This window comes from Rhopilema esculentum, chromosome 6, assembly GCF_057945365.1.
Source record: "Rhopilema esculentum isolate cy_ngs chromosome 6, ASM5794536v1, whole genome shotgun sequence".
Classification (NCBI taxonomy): Eukaryota; Metazoa; Cnidaria; class Scyphozoa; order Rhizostomeae; family Rhizostomatidae; genus Rhopilema; species Rhopilema esculentum.
Genome location: NC_142820.1, coordinates 6,573,817 through 6,590,250, shown reverse-complemented (window position 1 = coordinate 6,590,250; position 16,434 = coordinate 6,573,817). Strand labels below are relative to the sequence as shown.

At 35.7% G+C, this 16,434-nt stretch overlaps 1 protein-coding gene and 1 long non-coding RNA gene across 3 annotated transcripts in view; one reads left to right on the top strand and one right to left on the bottom strand.

Annotated features, from left to right (window-relative positions):
* The window catches only part of LOC135686481 (arginine--tRNA ligase, cytoplasmic), a 20,717-nt gene extending 4,385 nt beyond the window's left edge, over positions 1-16,332 (bottom strand). Inside the window, exons 1-7 of one of the 2 annotated variants that reach the window (XM_065202726.2) lie at positions 16,182-16,332; positions 7,886-8,032; positions 7,123-7,311; positions 3,255-3,344; positions 2,484-2,725; positions 1,119-1,239; positions 419-548 (exon numbers count right to left, since the gene is read on the bottom strand). In XM_065202726.2, coding sequence (XP_065058798.2) covers positions 419-548; positions 1,119-1,239; positions 2,484-2,725; positions 3,255-3,344; positions 7,123-7,305 — 766 coding nt within the window. In that variant the 5' untranslated portion in view covers positions 7,306-7,311; positions 7,886-8,032; positions 16,182-16,332. Of the gene's footprint in view, positions 1-418; positions 549-1,118; positions 1,240-2,483; positions 2,726-3,254; positions 3,345-7,122; positions 7,312-7,885; positions 8,033-10,065; positions 10,342-16,181 lie in introns of those variants that run through there. The other variant, XM_065202725.2, reaches the window with a different exon arrangement.
* On the top strand, positions 3,980-6,649 carry LOC148960108 (uncharacterized). Its single transcript, XR_016143846.1, has 6 exons — positions 3,980-4,150; positions 4,635-4,711; positions 5,130-5,234; positions 5,505-5,555; positions 6,295-6,342; positions 6,489-6,649. It is a non-coding gene; the product is annotated as an uncharacterized LOC148960108 (long non-coding RNA).
* Positions 16,333-16,434: the final 102 nt, after the last annotated feature.

Here is a 16,434-nt window from a genome sequence, read left to right as displayed (position 1 = left end):
AGAAAGCTACAGCTATACATAACATGTCTGCTAGGGTAAGGAAAAAGACAATTTAACTTAAGTTGGATTTTTAGAACAGTTACAAATATATTATTTCCTAACCACATTTTAAGCGCCCTTTCCAACAAGTGCTGATCCAGGTTTCAAAGCTGGAAATAAGCGCCCAGGAGTCGATGATTCGGGTGAGGATGAAGACGAGGCATAAAGAGAGAAGTCGACACTAGATACATAAATGCATTTTGTACAATAATGCTTTAAGATTTCTCGTATTTAACTTTAGTTTGGAAAAGGGTTCTTTGCCATTTCTAATTTCCGAACTTTGAAAAATGCACCAACTTTTATACGGGTCCTTCCATTAAATACCCATCCAAATTTTCAAAATCTTGATACAAATTGGAATAAAATAAGAACTAAAAACCTTTGCGCGATTCATTGCAGATCAACTGCCAAGCCTTGACGATATCTGGCTGCCCTCCTTGAAGTTCTACCACGCGCTGGTAAGCTCGCTTTTTAAAGTCTTCTTCCTGGTCAAACCGCTTTTTTGAAGCCTAGAAACAGAGAGTAATTATTGAAGAGACTAAAATTTCATCTACGCCAACTGTCACTCAGAAAGTACTTCTTGTAACTTGTAGAAGTCTTCGCCAGGTCAGGTCAGGAATTTTTTATCTGCTACAAGTACCACGTAGCCCTGTACTACCAGCCTCGAGTCGACAACGGCGTGAATGGGATTGTGAATGACGTATTTAAGCAACATCAAATAATGGACTAACAGAACAAATGAAAATGAACTCATTCAAGCATGTAAAGATAGAGAAGTTAGGAGGAGCATGATCGTCAAAGCCTTAGCGCATGACACATAAAGAAAAAGAAGATAAAGAAGAGGTCTTCGAAAACGCCTGCATCATTTATAACATGGTTAAGAGGCTAATTATGGGAAGGAAGATATTCGTTATCTTCGCGATGCTAGCATAAAAACTTTGCTCCTGTTAAACTTTCTTGCGTTCAATTTCAAGTTGTTTTTTTGAACACATACTGCGAGGCGTGGTACTGCATTCTTCAAAAAAATTGCACATAGACATGATAAAAATGACAACCACAAATAAACACGGAAACCTTGCCTTGTAAAATGACTGCAAGTCTCCAATCGGTGGTGACGTAGTCCTAAAGTCTGGGAACTGGTCTTCCAGATGTGCTATAAGCATTCCAAACTGTGTGCCCCAGTCTCCTACGTGATTCAGCCTAAAAAGAAGCCTCTATGTGAAGAATATCTTCAATAAATGATATTCATTAAAAAACAAGGAATTTCAGTGCAAAGATACCTTTAGCCAATACAAAAGCCTCTATTGTGTAAGGTTGCCTTGTTATTTAAAACTTTTCATCGGTATATACTGGTAATCAAAATGCCTTAACTGTAAGCAAAAAATAGAGAGAAATGTGGAATCCCTTTCAAATTTTTCAATAACTAGGTTTACTTTGATTAAAGTACTACTGATAATAACCTTTTCAATATACTTGTCGAAAAATTACGCACATTAGTAGCAATAACAGAGACTGTAGTATAGAAACCATTGGTTGCAGGTTTATTTCACGAAAGCAGCTGTTGACTAACATTTGGAATTGGTGTACAATTGTGGATGATTTGAATTGGTCAAGATCTGGAATTCGTCACGAAGGAAAATCCAGATCTTGAATCTTAAGAGGCTTTGGTGCCAAAATTGGTAATTTCAACTTTGAGAATAAGGCATTTTTATGCACGTCATGGTGAACGATTCGTGCACTTTTGGATAAAATACTCCACTATATACTCTGGACTTAAGTTATTCAAGGTTTTCAATGCAGCCTTTTATGCATATTTCAATGTGTATATCAAGTTCTAATCGACAATTTATTTGAACACCAAGGAGAGTACATGATCTTTTACAACAATTATGAAATCATTGTTGATTTCAAATTATTTAATGTTTGCATATTTAAATCAACAAATAATGACAGAAAATTTAAAGAAGTCTGCTAGCAATTTGGTAATGGCTATGTACTAGTGAAAGATTTAGCGAAGCTTTACTCGAAAATAAAATCTACAAAAAGTGTTTAAATTGTTCGTCTAACAAAGTGATTCAATCCATTTTCTGCAATTGTTGGGATTAAGTGAAGGAAAGCTTGCAAACCATGCAGCAATACAATTGTAAGCAAGGGCTACGTCACAAGGGCTATACTTGTGATAGAAATGACTGGGGATTTGTCAGGGGGTGAATTACTCAGCTCCTCCCATCTCAGTTCAGTAGGACTTGAAAAAAGTACAAAACCAGATAATTTAGCAACTGCAAAAGAAAGGACCGCTAAACAAGCGAATCGGGAGACTATGCTTGTTCCACTCCGGACTCTCAAGGAGAAGCCCACTTTTTAGCTGACCCTGCACAAGGTTCCGCTTCCTATCCAGTATCTTTAATACCTTTCCTAAAAAAATTGACCCGAGTAACAAATACCTCAGGACATCGTGACCAATGTATTCCAGCAGCCTGCAAAGACTTTCTCCAATAATGGTGGATCGAAGATGTCCCACGTGCATCTCTTTGGCGATGTTCGGCGATGAGAAATCGACGACAACCCTTTTTGGGGCTCCAATGCCTGGTGGCAAGACGCCTCTTTTTAAGATATCATCTAAGATGCCAAGAATAACATCCTTTTTCAGTATGATATTGATAAACCCTGGTCCTGCAATCTCCACCTAGATATATGAACATATGAATTTATGGTAGATAATAAATAATGAATATATGATTAATTTTATAAGACAAAAGACTAAGAGGCAAATAATAAACGCATTTTGACCATTTCAAGGAAGAAAAAAATGTTGCTTGAGTATGTTAAGATGAGCATTCAGCACAGAGTCGTTTTGGCCTCTTCTGACAATATACAGTTTAGAAAGTTTTTAAAATCGCAATTAAAACTGTGACATTTGATAAATTCGGGCTGACTGTCATTGTTCGCTACAGCTTCTTGGAATTTTACAAAAATAAAGTTGAAGAATATTTTAGCTTGGTTTAGCAACCCCCCAAAAAACGTTGCACGAGTAAAAAACGCGGCATAATAATTTTGCTCTGGTTAAAAAGGAATTGAAGCCAGATGTCATCTCCATGTCATTGGAGATGAGCAGAATCGATGAAAAACGTCCTGTGTTCACTTAACAGACGGGTCTATCAAACACCTGCTTCTAAAATATGGCGTAATAGAGAAAACTTGATTAACTTTCAAACCTTTTCAATAACATTGTTCTCTGGCAATTTGTTGATAATTTCCTGTGCGATTTCCCTTGGATTCGATGGTTTACCTTGGGTTTTCAGTTTCTACAACAAATCGTTACAAACATTACATCTTTTTAAAATGATTGGTGTTCTAAACATATTATACTCTTTTTTTCTACAAAAAACACAGTTTATTAGATGAACAGAACAGAGCATTAGTTGAAATAGAATTAGTAGAAAAAGCGATGTGCTTTTTAAAATTTTAATGTTAACAAAACAGACAAGGTTTTATCAGCTAGTAAACAGTGCTACTAAAATCTGTGCAAAACTCTTATCTAGTGGTCTTAGAAACAATTGATAGTCAGTAAATGTAAAAATCATCCATCAAATTGACCTCAAATTATCCATAGAATAAAAATATCGAGCGTCGACAAAAATGTTCTGGTACTTTTTACACGAAGTACTAAGCAGTCTAAAATAAAATTCACGTGATTTTCATACAATATGAAAACTTAAGCATTTTGATTAAAAATTTGGACTCGCTTATTTTATAGGTTTGTTTATTAATGTGAAAAATGCTTGATGACGCCTTGTGCCCACAAAAGAGGAGGCTGAGTGGTGCCAAATGACTAACTTTATGATGCAAAAACTCAAATCGGCTCTTTTGTGCATCACTGCGAAAATATTCGGGTAGGGTGGGGAAGTTAACGATCATGGAAAATTGCCTTATATTAACTAGTTATAGCAACGATAATTACCAGAAAACTAGCCTATACAGAAAAAATCCTGTTTCGAGCTTGAATGCAGTACGGTATAAATTGGAATGAAACACCAGCATATGAGCAGAACACTTCAAGCCGTTGTTAAAGACAGATAAAGAAGAGAACACCTGAACAGGAATCAACAAGGTAAATTGTGATCCTTCCATCATTGTAGTTTGTTCTCCTGTCTTTGGAAACTCTAATTGCCTTTAATTTTTTATCAGTACAGATACATTTTATCAGTACAGTATATTTTGTATCTTGATGATTGGTTTTCAGAGGGTCGTCCAGAATTTTTGTATAAGTTTCAAAAAAAGCTGTAATTTTTTAAAGAAAGGTTTCAATTTTCCGTTTTCAGAAAACATTGCAAGAACCAGTGAAGTTTTGGGAATTTTCCTTTCAAAAAAGTGAACTTTTACAATAAGTGAACGGATTTAGCGAGAATCGGGCAATCCTTTAATGATCTAGTTCAAATTGCAAAAGGCCAATTGTCCTGATAGTTCAAATTGTAAAAGGCCAATTGTCCTGACTGTCAGTAGCAGATTTAGTCAAGGCAGGGATTGTCTGGGTCCTATCTTGCGCAGTGTGAAATTCGAGCAAAAAAGTTACAAATTTTGTTTCTCTCTCGCAGCAAAATTAAAATGGGACAAACGATGCACTTGGCAATCTTATTCGGCATCGCAGTGAGCATAGTTGCTAGTCAAGGAGGTAAGACCAGAATTGAGTAATGACAACTTGAGGGTTAGGTCAGTCCATTCCTAGGTTTTTCCTGTGGTGCAAAGGGGGAGATAAAAAACATTGTTAATGTAGCTACTAGGAAGATGCTTTAACTGTCATTTGTAATCCGGGGCTACGTTATACGTATAAATGACCATTTCTTACTTTATTCTTCAATAAGATGCACCTTTAAGTACAAGTTAGGTCTTTTTGCATAGCAAAAACAAATTTTCACAGGCATTTCAACAGGGAAAAGGCTCAAAGGTTGCAAATTTTCACAGGCATTTCAACAGGGAAAAGGCTCGAAGGTTAGGTATGATCTAACGTATTAACCTGTTGGTACCTTTTTACCAAGTAGATTAAACTTCCGATTCGCGACTATATTGAAACCCAGTTTACGCTTTTAAAGGGATTGATAATGAAGATAAGAGCTTTAATAAAATGGAAGATGACGAAGAGTTTGATGAGGAGCCAGCTGACTTTGACGAAGAAGATGCAGGAGACAGCTTTAAAGGTGATGCATTTGATAATAATATGAAGATAAACAAATCACATGAACACCGGGAAGATATTTGCAAATAAAAAATCCGTGTGAGTGCGTACTTATCTGATCAACTGTAAAAAGTAGCAAAGATTCACCAACACGTTCATTTGAGACAAAACGAAAGGCAATATGCCATTTAAGTACTATTAAGCGCCTAATTGTTGAGAAATTGTCAAAAATGTCTTATGGAAAACGGGGATTGTTCTGCATAAAGATAACGAAAATATTCTGATATCTTAGATGCTTTTCCGAGTCCTGGAAGACGAAGGGACGCCTGGTCACAAAAGAAAGGTATGCAGTCGATGTTAACTGTTTTGGTAATAAATAATTATAATAATCAACGACGTGTCATTCTTTTAACGAAGGCCTTTCTATATAATTTCGATTTGGCAGCAATGGTAGTACCAGCACCAACGCAGAAAGTAAAGATCATTGAAAAGCTTTGAATAATAGAAAGAAGCGGCGTTACTTTTTCTTGGATTTATTTCCCTGGTAATACAGGCCTCCAAGGAAATAAAACCGAATTTGAAAGTAGATTTGATTGTATAGCAAGCACGAATTTCTGCTTAGAGCTCACAGTTTCTGAACAGTACATTTATTTCCAAGCACAACGAATATCCTAATCAATGTTGCTTCAACAGCTGTTTTCTTAACCCCAATATCGTTCTCTTCACTTAAACTTCAGAACCTTGCTCCGTTCAAATTAGAAAACCATTAATGGAAAATTTCTTCAGAGATTCAGGTGAAAGAATGACTGAACGATGCTTATCCGTAATGGTATAAGAATTTTTCCCCATAAATGTGGTTCTACTCATGTTAGCCAAGTTAGAAACGAGGTATAATAAAAGATTGCGTGAATGTTCTCCGGCATCGAGTTATGTTCCTTGTCCTCGTAGCGGCCTGTAAATGTTTGCTTTTGGTATAGGGTTAAAATGGAATGCACTGTTGGTAAAATGTCGTGGCCCTAAGGCTTCGGCTCTTGTTTTAACTACCCAAATCCTCATTTAACCATTCAATTTCAATCTTATAGATGCAGCATTTATGCCTGGTCAGCGTAGACGGAAGTATCTTAAGTGAGGTAATGCTGTCGTTTTTATTCAGTTAAAGTATATTTTTCTTTTATGAGATTATATGGCCACAACGCCAAAGATGATTGTAATTTTTTAAAACGAGCTCATGCTATATTTTCTGCCACCTTAAGCAAAAATCTGCATTCTTTTTAAGAGACTGGAATCCCTAGCTGATGAACATACAGCATTGCAGTGTGACAGGAAAGCAAACAGTGATGAAAAAATCTACAAAGCATATCATTCCTCTCTTCTTAGTAATGGATTAGTCTTGCTACACTCTGGTGGAATTGTTAAAATTTGACAATTTATGAACCAGCCTGTTGTATTTCTTTATGACGTGTCCTTACACTGTGCTTATGATTTTTAGACTCCAATCGAGCTTTGAAAAGTTAGATTAAAACAGCAAGGGAAAAGAATTTTATCAGATGGCATCAACCACAATCATTAAGATTCTTTCAAGCTTATAATATTTGCCCTAAGCGAATGTAGTATTCAAGACCATGAAGATTTGTTGAAATGCATAGTCACAAACGAGATCATATTACATGTTCTTGACCATTGCAAAAAGCTAAAATCCTGTACTGCCAGGTTTTGAATAAGCCTACAATCCTGCTGATAACCTTAAAATTGTCAACATGACAGTTTCTATGAAACAAGTGCTCCCCTTCAGTTTACATTTTGACATAAAGCCAAAACTTCAAGTAAGGGCCACACTGGTGGAGAGGGCAAGCATATAATGTACGAAATACCAGACTAAAATAGATATAAAACTCTCAAGCACTTGTTACCTTTGCAATCACCATTGCACTGTTGCACTGATAATCACCAAATTTATCAGACTGTGCTCCCTGAACAAGGGTTTGAACATCATCTATGTCTGGATAAGCAAGCTGAATGCTCTTTGAAAACAATGATGTTATTGTTAATTTCAAGTTGGGCATCTTTTTTTCAACTTGGGCCTTCTGATCCATGATTGCCTAAAATCAGCAAATAATTACCAGAACTAAAAAGAGGAATGGTATAAAACTATCTTAAGGACAAATAATGGCTCATGTGACTTTTTTAATTAGCACACTGGCTCTGTTCTAACTTACTGCTTGAAAGAACTATACCAGCTTGGATAACACAAAATACCATGAAACACTTTGCTGAAATCATAGACTCTTATTTGTAAGGAAATCAGTTTGAATGGCCTATAGGAACTTTCTGATACTTCAAAAGTATCACTTGATACATTTTTGGTTGATTTTCAAAGTATCAAAGTTACTGCTTTACTTGAAAAAACAGATTTGGCCATGCACAATTCATCTGGTCATTGAAATCATATTAAAGAAAGGTAGAACTTAGGCCCTAATAGAGCCTAAGTTTTTGTTTCTCAAAAAATATGATATATACAAATTTAAATTTTTCCAACATGTCCTCCCATCAACAAAATATATTAATAAATAGATCAGATATATATCCTTACTTCATTCTAACTTTCAATAAATCAAGTTATAGAATGCTTGGGTGGAAGGCCAAAAAGTTTCTGTGCTTCAACAAAGTTCTTACCCTTTCAAGATGCGTCTTCTGATACTTTAATTTGGCGTTCTCAGTTATCAATTTTTGCAGATCTTCAGAAGGCTCATCAAATGATGGGTCACCTATTTTTCTTGATATCAATTCAATCTGAGCTTTCAGAAGTGCAATTTCTTTTTCCTGGAAATGAAAGTTAAAGCTTAAACTTTATAGCATTCAACAAATGATGAGGAAAATCATGGGCAGCTCTTCTTCAACACAACTCTAAATTTAGTGGATACTTCTCCCATCAGATTCAAAAAATTATGAAAAGCCAAGCAGAACAGAATTTTCATTTCAATTACTTGAAAGGACTGGTACATGAAAATTGTAAGGCTTATGTCAAATTGGGTGGTTTCTGTCAAACTTTCAAAATTGACCAATGGAATTGCAAAAATGACTGGGATCTGCTTGCAAAAACACACACACCTCCTCGTGTAACTAAAGCTCCCCTGAGCATAAATTAATCACTAGACAATAATTTTTTTCATGACTGGAAACCTTGTTGCCCACCCACAATGAATTGCTGTGCAAATATCTGTATGCTTCACATATTAGCCATGCAAAATCCATTGGTAACAGCATTTGACATTATCAACTCTACACATTGTGTAGCTGGGAATTTTTAGAAGCAGGATGGTGGTTGGTTGGTTTAGCATTTTAGCAAAATCACAACAATTATCTTCATTAAGAAAATGATATCGCCACAGAATTGCCTTCCAGGGACATTTTGCAATTTTTGTATAACTACAGCATTTAAACAATAAGAAAACATCAAAATAATTTCTTCAAATACTCTCAAAAAGTAAGGGCCTCTGCATTTAAATATTGCAAAACACGACATGCCAGCCTACAATAAAATGACAAAAAACTTGAAATTAAGTAACAGAAAAACAATTTTGTTCACTTTTGAATCTCAGGAGATTGTGTTTGAAATGATTTGCTACTTCAAAGATCAGTAGCAAAAACAAGATCAAATCAGCAGTGAAGGTCCATGCTTCCCAATTCATTACAATTTTCAACTGTTTATAATTTCATTTTAAATATTAGCTGGATCTGTCAGATAGTGATTGAGTGAATCAAAACTTGGTTTTGTAACTAAAACTTTGGTTTAGGTACTGGGTGACTGCAACAGATGGGAATGCTTTTTGTTGTGGGCCAATCTCAAATAGATTGCTTTTCACCCTCACCATTTCTTTCATCTTTAACATTTTTGAGGCATCTAAATCTTGTCAATTCATTTAACATTGAATGTGTATTTTCATTTGGAATTTTATTTGCAGTCTTTACTTTACGGAAGATATTTTCTGGCACTCCAATTGTTTAGTAAATAATATTGCAATTGGTAGCAATCATTTCACTGTGGTATTTTTGTTTTTCTTCACAGTAATCATTATCAAAAGATTTTTTTTACTTTGTCCAAACATTTTGGCTCTCCATGTATTGCGTTGATAATATACAATTTTTTCAGTTTTCAATGAGGTGTTTTTCCCACTTATGTATAGTTTTACAAAAAACCTTATGCTGATTTCATGGAGATACAGAATGCATTTAAGTAGAATTCTGAAAATATTTGGAAGGAAGATGGGGCCCCCTGCCAAACAGGGCCCTGTTCTTAAGAACACCTTTGCACAATGATCAATAAAGCACTGCTCAAACATCTTCAATTATAATCATATTGTGAATTTAGCTTTTTGCGTTCTACTGCTCCTGTTTGTGTCTGTGACACTATATGGTATAAAGTGTCAGATTAGATAGTGTCAGAAAAAAGGTTAAATGAATGCTACTTGCCTCAATCCATCAATGTTTTCAAAAAATATTCTGACATGTTTTTTCTAGTCTTCGTGAAATTTCAGACAACATCTGTTAAGTCCCCGCTTTTTCGATCTATGCCCCTGACTCTATCTACAACTTTTTAAGTCAGTCTTCCAGTCTCAAATTTTCAAAGTGAACTTGTCCGGAAAGTTTCCAGTTGTAACTTATTGAAATATAATTTAAATAGCACTCGAGTTAAATACGGCCAAGGAAAGTTTTTGAAAATTATCAATCAGGCCAACTTTTTCAGTTATGGTCATTATGGCTTCAACGAAAAGACCAGTAATGCAATGGCTATATATACACAAATACATGCTTCTACTTCGTCTATACATGAGAGAAAAAAACATGAAAAATACCGCTTTGTCAGCTTTATCACTAAAACTCTTGACATCAATTTCTTGCTCAATATTTGTAGCCATCTTTAGTCTTTCGATCTTTTTGAACTGAAAACGTGATTTTTGAAAATTCCTTGACTTTGTTAATAATAAACTTCCATAAGATCTGGTGGCAGGGATTTTCCCTAGTGAAATTGGCAGGAGGTGCTTGGTAAATGTTCCAAAGATACTAGATCTCATCTACAATTTGTGATGGCCTAGGCAAAAAGAACACGAGATCGGAACCTCTTTTCGCAGTGGCCTCTCTTTCAGAATGATATCGGAGAGACAAATAGATAGGGAAGGGGGGCTACTTTCTTGGCTTGCAAAATAATGTAGTTTTTTAATTCGCTTTTTGTTAGAAATCTAAAATGTGATGAAGAGAGGAAACAAATATGTTTATTACCCAAAATGAAACATTTGCTAAGTTTCAATGACTCTTCAAATATCCAATGCTTATTTCAATCGCCATTCCACGAACAGCAGAAATACAGGAAGATATGCATTTCACCAATAAAACAAAAATAAACCTTATTTGTATAAGTATTTCTAACTTACTAAAAATCACATGCAAAGCAGGCTCACAATGTTTTAGAAAATTACAAAGAATACTGGAACTTTTCCATTGCTTTCAGGCATTTTTCTTCTAACCATAATTGCCATACGGAGTTTGTAAAATTATTTACTATGAACATACATAGAATTGCGTAGTTACTAGCTGTTTTTCTTACGATTCTTTCAGTTGGATCGCATGGTGAACTCGTTATTCCATAACTTGGCTATGAGATAGGTACATGTTTACGTAAATTTAATCATAAACATACAGCGTGTTATAGACATGCAGCATTATTTCTACATAAAAATTGTTGTTAATTAGCTTAAGATTCGCCCTCTCTTCGAAATGCTCAGGCAGAACTGTTTGAAAGTACCTCCAGAAGAGAATAATTCTGTTGATGAACAGATTATCCCATTTAAGGGAAGAAGCTCTTTGAGGAGGTATCTTCCAAAAAAGCCAGAAAAATGGGGCTTCAAAGTCTTCTCTAGAAATGGCTCAAGTGGGATCTGCTATGATTTTGAACTGGATGGGGCTCCAAATCCAGATCATGTGCCTGTTGAGAAGCTTGGATATCATGGAGCTGATGTTGTTATGAGACTTTGTCATCATTTGCCAAAAGACCAAAATTACAAGCTGTTCTTTGACAATTTCTTTAATTACCTGGAGTTATTGGTAAAGTTGAAAGAGAAAAAGATCTGGGCAATTGGCACATTGCGAGCAGATAGGATGCGTGGATGCAAGTTGAAGTCAGAAAAAGAACTTAAAAAGGAAGGCAGAGGTTCACTTGATGGAGCAGTGGGTTTCAACTCAGGTGTTACTGTTGTAAGATGGTATGATAACAGAGCAGTGCAGTTGGCATCAAATTATGCGTTCATTGACCCTCTTGATATTGTCAGACGTTTCTCCAAGTCTGAAAGACAATTTGTCAATGTCCCAAGACCACTTGTAGTTAAATTATATAATGCAGATATGGGAGGAGTGGATCTTTTTGATATGTTTAGAGCATTGTACTCTTTGGATCACAAAAGTAGACGATGGTACATGAAGATATTCTTCTGGATCCTTGCAACTTCTGCTATCAATGGATGGCTAATGTACAGAAGACACTGCAAACATTTTGGTGTGCCAAGAAAGGAGCAGATGCCACTTCTCCTATTCATTTGTCAAATAGCAGATGCAGCCATCACATCTGAAATTGATACCCCAAGAAGTCGTAGGAGAGGAAGACCATCTTTAGAGAGGAGCTTAGAAGTGACACCAGTGAGTAAGAGGCCAAGAAGGGCACCAGATCTTCATGATACACCATCTGGCATAAGGTATGATGCAAAAAACCACTGGCCTATACATCGTCCAGATAGACCTAGATGCATGGTGTGCAAAGAAAAGACAAGAATTGGCTGTAAGAAGTGTCAAAAGGGACTTTGCATTACAGAAAGCAGGAACTGTTTTCTTTCATATCATTCTTGATTTTTGTAAAGAATTATTTTTTCATCATGAGATCACATAATCAATGTTCTTCATTCATAATAATTTTCTGTTCTTGTTGGAATACGAGTGTTTTCTTCGGAACTCTTATCTGCCTGAAGAATTAAGACTAAGAATGAAATTCCCTATTAAATGCCATTAAAAAGGATGGATTTACATTTGTTTTCATAGTTTCTTGATGTTTCTTTATGTTGTCAATCATAACTTCAAGGCATAATTTAATGCACAGTTGTAATTATATACGAGTATGGGCGGATAATGTTCTATATTTGGCCGGAAGGGCCATATGGCCCAAGTCCAGATCTCAAAGTTTCTGGCTCTATTTTTTAAAATTTATACTTTGCTCTCACTCACAATGTATGCACACAATAAAAACATAACAAATGATTTTTTTCAACGAGCCAAAAAATTCCGGGCCTGAAAGGGTTAAGTTGACGTAAAACCGCATATGTCATCCTTGTTTCTTATTGATAGTTAAACTTGGAGATTTCTGCAGCGTCGCTCAGAACCAGGGACTGTAGATTTAAAAGAGAGCGCGTTAATTGTGAATTTAGATCCATCGTAAGATGTAAAAATGATGGTTGATACCAAAGAACAAGACAGCAAAGCAAATTGGTCTTGTTTTTCTTCAGCGTTCATGTTCATCTTTAGATACTTCAACAGATCTTAAGAATTAGCAACTAGGGAGTTTACAGTCCCATTAAAGAATGGCTGAAGGAGACTGTGTTCTGACGTTTTAAACTCTGAAGAGTGTCAGACGAAAAGCCCTAGTTTACTAAATGTTTGCTTTTTTCAATGCCATTTTCAAGTTTTGTACCACCAAAAGATTGTTTGAATATATTATCAATGAAAACAATCTTGCATTTTGGGAAACGTGCTAACCAACTCTTTAAATTAGCTTTGACTGAAAAAAAATATTTGCTTACTACACGTTTTAAAAAATTTTGGAAATTTCAGCCAAAATTTTTTAATCAAAATCATAAGGATTTATACTGCAAAAGTTTCTGTCTCTTTTCTTAATGCATACAACATAAAGAAACTGAAATCAAAGCAAAGATGACACGTTGACAATCGCTGAACAAGTTTTTTATCATAAGAAACCTGGATCAGCACTAAATACTAAAAATTTCTAAATTTGGCATTCAACATTTAGCGTTTTAGTACTAAAAGTTTTTTACTTGGTTCCTTATTTTCGGGACCTAAAATTTCCTTTCTATTTTGAAGTTGAGCAGTTATGGAAGAAAATAAAGGCAGATCGCCACGAAATAAACCCATGCATATCAAATCCAAAGTATGCTATATTTTCCAAGGTTTAGATCAACGAAGTAAAAACTTTTGGAATCTTCTTAAAAATGGAAATTTTACAGTTTCTTAATTTTTATTGAGCCTAGTACTGTAGTTTCTTAGATTGTTGGCCATCCTTGTACTAGTTTCTAATAAACCAGCTTCTTGCAAAGAAAAAAATGCATTAGTTGAAGAAACAAAGTATATAGGCATTACCCCCAGAGAAGGTGGAAACATTTAGGAGCCGTTCGTATGAGCATTGTTTTTAAGCGATGCAATCCTTCACGTGCAACAGGTTTGATGCAATCTTTGTTTGAAAACCTTGGTCTTAAGCGATAACCAGCGCTGAAATATCGGTAAGGGAAGAAGTGTCTATGTGAGAGATAATGTTCTTAGTCCGTAGCGCTGACATGAAGAAGTGGGGCCTCCCTCGTTGTTTGTTCTTAGATGCAAAAAAGAGTCACAGAATTGTTGCTTCACCCCAAGTCGGCCATTGACAATTGAACCAGCAAAATAAGCGGGATATGACTGGCAGACTTAAGTGTGCATCTTTCTTACACTAAGTCACAAATATGGGTGTAAAGAATATAAGCTGTTGCTTTTAGTAGGTGTTCGTTTGAAAAGGAAGTCTTCGCAGAATTTCGTAAACATGTTGGTTGTATTCCTCTTCTACTTTTACCCGGCTTCAATCCAGCCTAGATTGTGCTAGAATAAGCTACTCAGATTTCCTCCAAAGACTCATAGTTCGGTTGAAAATGATGCAGACCTTGCCTATAAGAAGTGTGGAAAACTCAATTCTTGTCAAACTTACAACTGCATCCCTGCTGTAGTGGGTTGATGAATTCCCCCAAAATGGACAAGGGAGTAGAATTCTATCGATATGGCTTTGTTTATGCCTTCTGCTCTAGCACATGATTTTTAGCTGTATGTTCACATGTATTACAACATTCATATATATTAATAAGTCCATTTGTACCTTAATCATACTCTATGTCCTGTTAAAAGATACTTCCTCGGAAGGTAGCCTCCTTTGGTCGTTCATTTCATGTGCATTTTACGTCGTACAGTTGTCGATACATTTTGGCAGCTATAAACACTCCTCTTTCAGATAATAAGTTTATAAAAAGATTCTTACAAGTACGCACGTTCTTGGAAGGAAGTCTAGACAGTATTCTAAGAAGTATTAATGAGTTTAGGGCATTATAAGGTTTCATTTGAGATTATCCTTAAGGGATTGTCATAGCGACAATATCAAAAAGGAATATCACCATCGACAAGAATAAATATAAATACTGGAATATAAATACTGTTATTGAGAGCAGGAGAGACAGGCAATAATATCTGTATTGGGACAATTAATAACCTGACCAAAGATTATAGTTGTACCTCTTTTTAAATAATCTAGTCACTTTCTTTAAAAGTTGGCAGTTTATTCAGGAAGTAAAGCTTGTCCCAAATCAGTTTTGCACAATAAAATTTTTAAGACAATATGCAACTAAATTCAAAATTACAGCTTCAGCTGGACTGGAAACGTCTGAATTGGATCCAACAACTAATTTGTAACTCACCAGTTTGAAGTTCATAACAACTTAGCAAGCACATGACTATGCAAGCATAGCTGATGATTTTAGAAAATGTGTAAAGTTGCAAACTTTCTGAAAATCAAAGTGACTAGAAGCAATTAAAAGGAAAGGAGCAGAACAAAGCCACACCCGTTTCCAAATGAGGAAAAACTACTCCCATCATATCTTTGAGACAGTTTCTACTTATATAGCTGATCGAAAATTACCATGTAAAATATCAGTGTTTGCGCCAGGGGAGGGCTACAGCCCCTCCTTCGGAAGCATCTAGCCCCCTATCGGAGGAAATTTTGGGTTATTGTCGGAGCAAATTTGACAAAGTAACGTACAAAAATTGCATATTTTAGTAATTTTACCCCCTTGTCGGAAGCTCAAACCCTTCTGTTGGAAGATTTCTGGCGCCACCTCTGTGAGGTATCATTAATGCGACAACATGTCAAATATCATTAATCGTTAATTCATAAGCACCATTTTATAAAAAACGAGAATTAGAAATAAACACGTGTCTTTCAAAAGTCGATAGCCACACATCGTTCATGGATCGTACTCTCAGTGTTCCTTTTTAAAGGTTTCTACGCCCCGGGACCCAATATCTAGCTAAGCCGGGATTGAATAAAATTCTAAGACTTGTTCCAAACATTAAGTTTAGTATTTGTAGGTTTAAAATCGCTGCCGGTCAATGTCGACATAACATTGAACTCATTTTTTCTTATAAGAAACCAGTTTCTTAATGTTCTGGAAATTTCAATACTCACTGTTTCTTAAGAGCTTCTTAATCATGCTGTCATGAATGATGTTATGAAATGTTCGTGACTTTTTCTTCACGTCAAGAGATTCGCTACCGTTCTGACGCTGTATTTAGACGTGGGAAGTATATTTTTATCTTTTGTGTCTTAATTTCTAGGCCATCAGGGCAATCACGTTCTTGGATTTACAAAATTTCGTTGTTCTCAGTTTTATCACGATTTCTTAGTTTCTTAATGTTTTTGCTTCGAGTACCGAAGTTTCCTCATTTTTTCTGACTGTCCAGTACTCGTTTCTTATAGCCAGTTTGTTATAAAAGAAATGAATGTAGTCCTCTATCCTTTCGTCGATTCTTCCAGAGAGTTGCTTAAGGACTAGCCTATCTATATCTTCAGACTAATTCTGCTCTACATCACTACATGATCATTGTCTTCGCAAACAGTACTTACCTAAGGATCTTCCTAGCTGTCGGTACGAGTAGCTGTCCTCGACAATGTTCAGTCTTGCAATGTTCAAATTACGAGAAAAAAGTAACTTGAAACCAAAATATCTGGCTGATGCAATCCACATCACCTGTTACTTAAACCGATTTCTGAGAAGGAAGTTAAAAGATGAGCTCGCTGTTAAAGGTTGTTATGACCTAACGCATACTCCACAACCTTCCGAAATGGAAAACACTCTTTTTTCTAGATCTAGTAAATT